At 47.1% G+C, this 5,000-nt stretch overlaps 1 protein-coding gene across 1 annotated transcript in view; it reads left to right on the forward strand.

The window, feature by feature from the left end:
- The first annotated feature begins 93 nt into the window (after positions 1-93).
- The window catches only part of bcl2a (BCL2 apoptosis regulator a), a 67,701-nt gene continuing 62,794 nt past the window's right edge, over positions 94-5,000 (forward strand). Inside the window, exon 1 of the mRNA XM_012815103.3 lies at positions 94-2,326. Within this exon, the coding sequence (XP_012670557.1) occupies positions 1,778-2,326 (549 nt within the window). The 5' untranslated portion in view covers positions 94-1,777. The remainder of the gene's footprint in view (positions 2,327-5,000) is intronic.

Below are 5,000 nucleotides of genomic sequence, written 5' to 3' on the forward strand. Positions count from 1 at the left end.
TGTTGGAGATCATTTTACTTTATGGTTGCGAGGAGAATTTCCTTTGAATGGATTCCACAGTGTGTTTCAGGTAATATGAATGTACCATTTCCAGCCCTAGTGCCTCCCAGATATGAGCGTACATATGAAGGGTTGCTACTTTTGATTTTATGCATATCAGACCATTTCACTATTGTATGCAACAGTTCCAGCAATTGACCATGTAAAATTCATTCACACATGGCTATCTTAATTTAAATGAATTTAATAAGAAATAATCAAGAACGTCCAGACCCTCTGCACCAAATTGAACGACTCTTTTGGGAAGATACTGTGATGTGATGGATCCAATTAAATTATCATGGCTATGGGTCCAGACATGGAGCAGCTGGGCCACACTAGTCCTTCTTGTGGCCGCTTTAGGAAACCCAATCAGACGAGGATTGGCCGCAAGATTATTTAATTACTGACCAAAAATCCAAGTTCAGCCTTTGCTCCAGTCTGCTCCTTGTAAATGAGGTGTCTAAACAGTGTTTTGTTTTGTTTGTTCAATATCCATGACTAAGGTTTTCCTGACAACGTTGATTTCCATTAGGCATTTTCTTGTGTCTACAGACAACACCAAAGAACCACACACACGCGGCAATTCTCAATAAATCTTAGTCAAGAGATCAAACTGGCGCGAGGGCGGTTCTCGTGTGACCGATCCCTCATGCAGTCTATGTCCATACTCGCCGGGTAACACTACACTTGTCAAAGTAATTACATCATTTGTACTACTTTAGATGATGCGCCGCACGGTCTTCGATGGCCGACTCATTCAGAAAACTATGTGACGTAGACCAAGAAAGGGAAGTACTAAACGAGTGGGAGTAGGCTTCGCTACAAGCCAGCCAGACTTCATGCACACATTGAATAGGGACCACAAGCTCAATGACACAAGCTTACAGCGGAGTCCCCCGCACACGGTAATCGCAGACGTTCAAACCCTGTGGGATCACACATGGACGCATGACCACAGCGTTTCCGTCGCATACTCTACCGCCAGGTCTGGTCTAAAATTGTGCTGCAATTATTTATTCAGGCAGTTGCTAGAGGGTGAAAGTGTAGTTCGAAAGGATCGTAAACGATTTCTCTTCCGTCTTTCTGTTGCTTTTAATGTTCACGGGGTTGACAAAACCGTGGAAAAAGCTCTGTTTTCCATAAACTACATAAACTTCGTATGGGAAATACCAGCTCGCCTCGACATCATTCTCTGCCAACTGCGCATTGGTGGTTGCGTTCTACTGCGGGAAAGAAATTTCGCTTCCACTGAGACTTTTACGCCTGAAACTCACTCGCTACTTTCCCATGGATTTCACTCCCAGCCTCTGAAAAAGGGGCGTAAGCTACCATATGCGGAGATCAGACATTCCTACTCGTGCGGTTACAGAGCGCAATCTTGGGCCACGTAATGATGGTAGCGCATGGAAGTTGAATTAACCCATCTGACCGGATCGGATGCTCTATCACAATTTCTTAAACATCTACGTGCCCGTCATTAAAACAAAAGGGGACGGGATATAGACGTTTTGTTGCTGGGGCAATTGGGCCTGCAAAATACAATCAAATGAAGTGGTTCACTTTCTTACCGGGGGTTGATGCGACACAAGTTCAGCGAATTTGCAGGTACATCACAATAGAAGCTGTTGCAATTGTGTCAGTTTCGGTTGGTCTAAGTCAAATGATTGTGCAGTCTTTTCACATGTATTGATCTTAACGGTGTTCGCTTACAGCGATTGTACTATTGTATACCATTATGGCAAACGACAATTCCTATGACAACCGCGATATTGTACAGAACTACATTTATCACAAACTTCTAAAGAAGGGATACGTATGGGAATTCAACAGCATAGCAGACATTGACTCTCCAAATAACGGATTAGCGGATAACTCTGAAGTTTACGCTCGGAGACTGCACGCAGACGCGGCTGGAGACAACCCAGACTCCCCGGTGTCCTCCCTGCGCTCGCAGCCAGACCCGCACGCCAGGCTAAACCGGGTCCTCCGCGAGGCAGGGGACGAGATAGAGAGGATGTACCAGCGGGACTTTGCCGCCATGGGGGATCGCCTGCACTTCACCCCAGGTACCGCGCAGAGGAAATTCACCGCGGTCGCCGAGGAGCTGTTCAGCGATGATGGGGTGAACTGGGGTCGAATCGTCGCATTTATCGAATTCGGTGGGACCATGTGCGTAGAGAGCGTTAACCGGCAGATGGTGCCCCAAGTGGATCTCATAGCACACTGGATGACGGAGTATCTAGACGGTCCACTCCACAACTGGATTGAGCAGAACGGCGGCTGGGTGAGTTTAGTATGCAGACGAGAGGTGGTTTGCTGTGTACAGTCACACTGCAGATGAGTGAACTTCCTTCAAAGAACTATATAAACATCCAGCGACACTCTCTCTCTCTATCACACACACTCGCCGGGTAACAGACTCACACACACACACACACACAGACTCACACACACACACACACACACACACATGCACCTCACAGGCTACTCTCCATCACAGGGACAGCCCCTTGATGATGATGCTGCCTGTGTTTGTGTGTGTAGGTGAGAGAGAGCTATAAAAGCAGTGGCCCTGTGCTCAGCAGGACATCATGAATATGTGATACCTCTTTGGGCAGTGGCTGACTCTAGTCCTATAGTCGGTGAGAGCGGCATCGGTTCCTATATGTGTCCCATTAGCACCAGGGAGGAACTGGGTTCTCTCTATGCTGAGCTCCATCACTTTACATCCTTTTCTGAAATTGTGTAAGTGTGTGTGTGTGTGTGTGTGTGTGTGTGAGTGAGTGCACGTGTGTATATGGGATGAGTGAGTGGGTGAAGTGTGTGTGTGTGTGAGTGTGCACGTGTGTATATGGGATGAGTGAGTGGGTGAAGTGTGTGTGTGTGTGTGTGTGTGTGAGTGCACGTGTGTATATGGGATGAGTGAGTGGGTGAGGTGTGTGTGTGTGTGTGTGTGTGTGTGTGAGTGCACGTGTGTATATGGGATGAGTGAGTGGGTGGTGTGTGTGTGTGTGTGTGTGTGTGTGTGTGGGTACAAGGTGCATGATACGTGGGTGGGTGTACCACAAAGGACCAACAGTAGCCTTTCTGTGTGTGTGTACCGTATGTGTCACTTGTGGTTGATTCATGTAGGCTTCGATGGACAGACGACAATGTTAGAATGTGTGTGTATGTCTTTTTGGGAGACTTTCAAAAAAAAAAAAGAAATATCAACTACAAACCAACACTAACACCAATTTATAAAAAGGTAGAGAAAAACTATCCAACTGAAGGTGGGAAAAAAAAATAAACTTTTTGAACATCACACACTCACATGGCATTCCGCTTGCAATGTTAGTTTTCATTCTACCCTGAATAATTTACAACATGGATTTTACCAGTCCACATCATAGCTGTGTGTGCACCTCGGAGGAGAAGAGGCATGCTGATTGGCTGTGTGTGGTGAGGGTTGGGTGTGGGGTGTGTGTGTGTGTGTGTGTGTGTGTGTGTGTGTGTGTGTGGGGGGGGGGGGGTGCAGCAGAGAGCCATTCAGACCTGCAGGGCTCATCTGGTCAGCTGGGGTTCCGTATCCAGGCTGCGATCTGGGCTCTTGGAGAATCATAGCAGGGGCAGTGAAGGAGAAAACTGAAACTTTAGAGTATTAACTCGACCTCTTGGGCGAGAAGCAGATGGAAGGAGAGGGAGGGAGTGAGAGAGAGAGAGATTGAGAAAGAGAGAGAGATTGAGAAAGAGAGAGAGAGAGAGATTGAAAAAGAGAGCGTGATGGTTCATTACAACTCATGTTATTAAGGAGGGCATGTATGTGTAGACAGAAGATGGTTTGCTAGAATGGCTGTGACTTGCTCTAGTCTGGTCTATGTTACATACTTGTTCCCTACCACCTTCATTGGGGAAAACAGAAAGGGAAATGGTATGCCTTATAATGTCATTGTATGTGTGTGTGTGTTTGGAAAGTGGGAGAAATAAAGAGACCTTGTGTTGTGTGTGTGTGTGTTGTCTATCCCAGTGCCACCCTGTGAGCTGCCCTTTGGCCTTCAGCCAGTCCGTTTAATGTGGTTTGCTGGTGAAGGATTCACGAAGGGAAAGAAGGCAAAGGCCATTATATGTGACTGGTCTGAGGACAGAGAGAGAGAGGGAGAGAGAGTGAGAGAGAAAGAGAGGGAGAGAGAGAAACTAATGACCCTCATTACTTTGCACACCTGCTCCAGGTTACTGAGGGGCAGTCTAACTGCCCTCCCAGCAGGGAGAGGGAGTAAAGAAAGGGTGGTCAGGGGAAGAGACAGACAGACAGACAGACAGACAGACAGACAGACAGAGGGATAGAGGAGGTGGAAGGTAAAATATGGCAGAGAAAGGGAGAGGAGGAGGAGGAGGTATTCATCAACTTGCCAAAAGTACATTATATTATCTGTTACCAGGATACAGGCTCCGGGTTGGATTTCTAAAATTGGATGTAACAAGACAGGTGGTGTTATTTTGGGGAATAAATTAGCTCTCTCCACCCATCTGTGTGTGTGTGTGTGTGTGTGTGTGTGCAAGACAGATAGTGTCTGTATAAATGTGTATGATGGATAGCCATGGTCATCTCCGCCTTTCTCCTTCCTTCAGGTGACGGGGCGTCTGCGTAATTAGGACACAATTAGCACCCGGGCTCGTTAACGAGCCGTTAACGCACGCTTCCATTATTTAGGAGCCGGCTGCCGCCGCGGCCGGAGGCCGTCCGTGACTAATTTATTACATTTAGCCATCAGAAGGCACATTTAGCATCTGACGTGAAGACTGGTAGTAAAGCCAATTAGAACGAAGGGCCAGGGAGTCATTTACCTTAAGTGCCAGTCACGCTAATGGACTGATGCCAGCTTGAGAATACCCACTCACAGCACTGAGGTAAGGCCTTTGTCAATTGAACCTTTTGTCGACTTTTACTGGTGTAGCCCATGGGCAAATATCGAAGACCT

The sequence above is a fragment of the Clupea harengus genome, chromosome 17, assembly GCF_900700415.2.
Source record: "Clupea harengus chromosome 17, Ch_v2.0.2, whole genome shotgun sequence".
Classification (NCBI taxonomy): Eukaryota; Metazoa; Chordata; class Actinopteri; order Clupeiformes; family Clupeidae; genus Clupea; species Clupea harengus.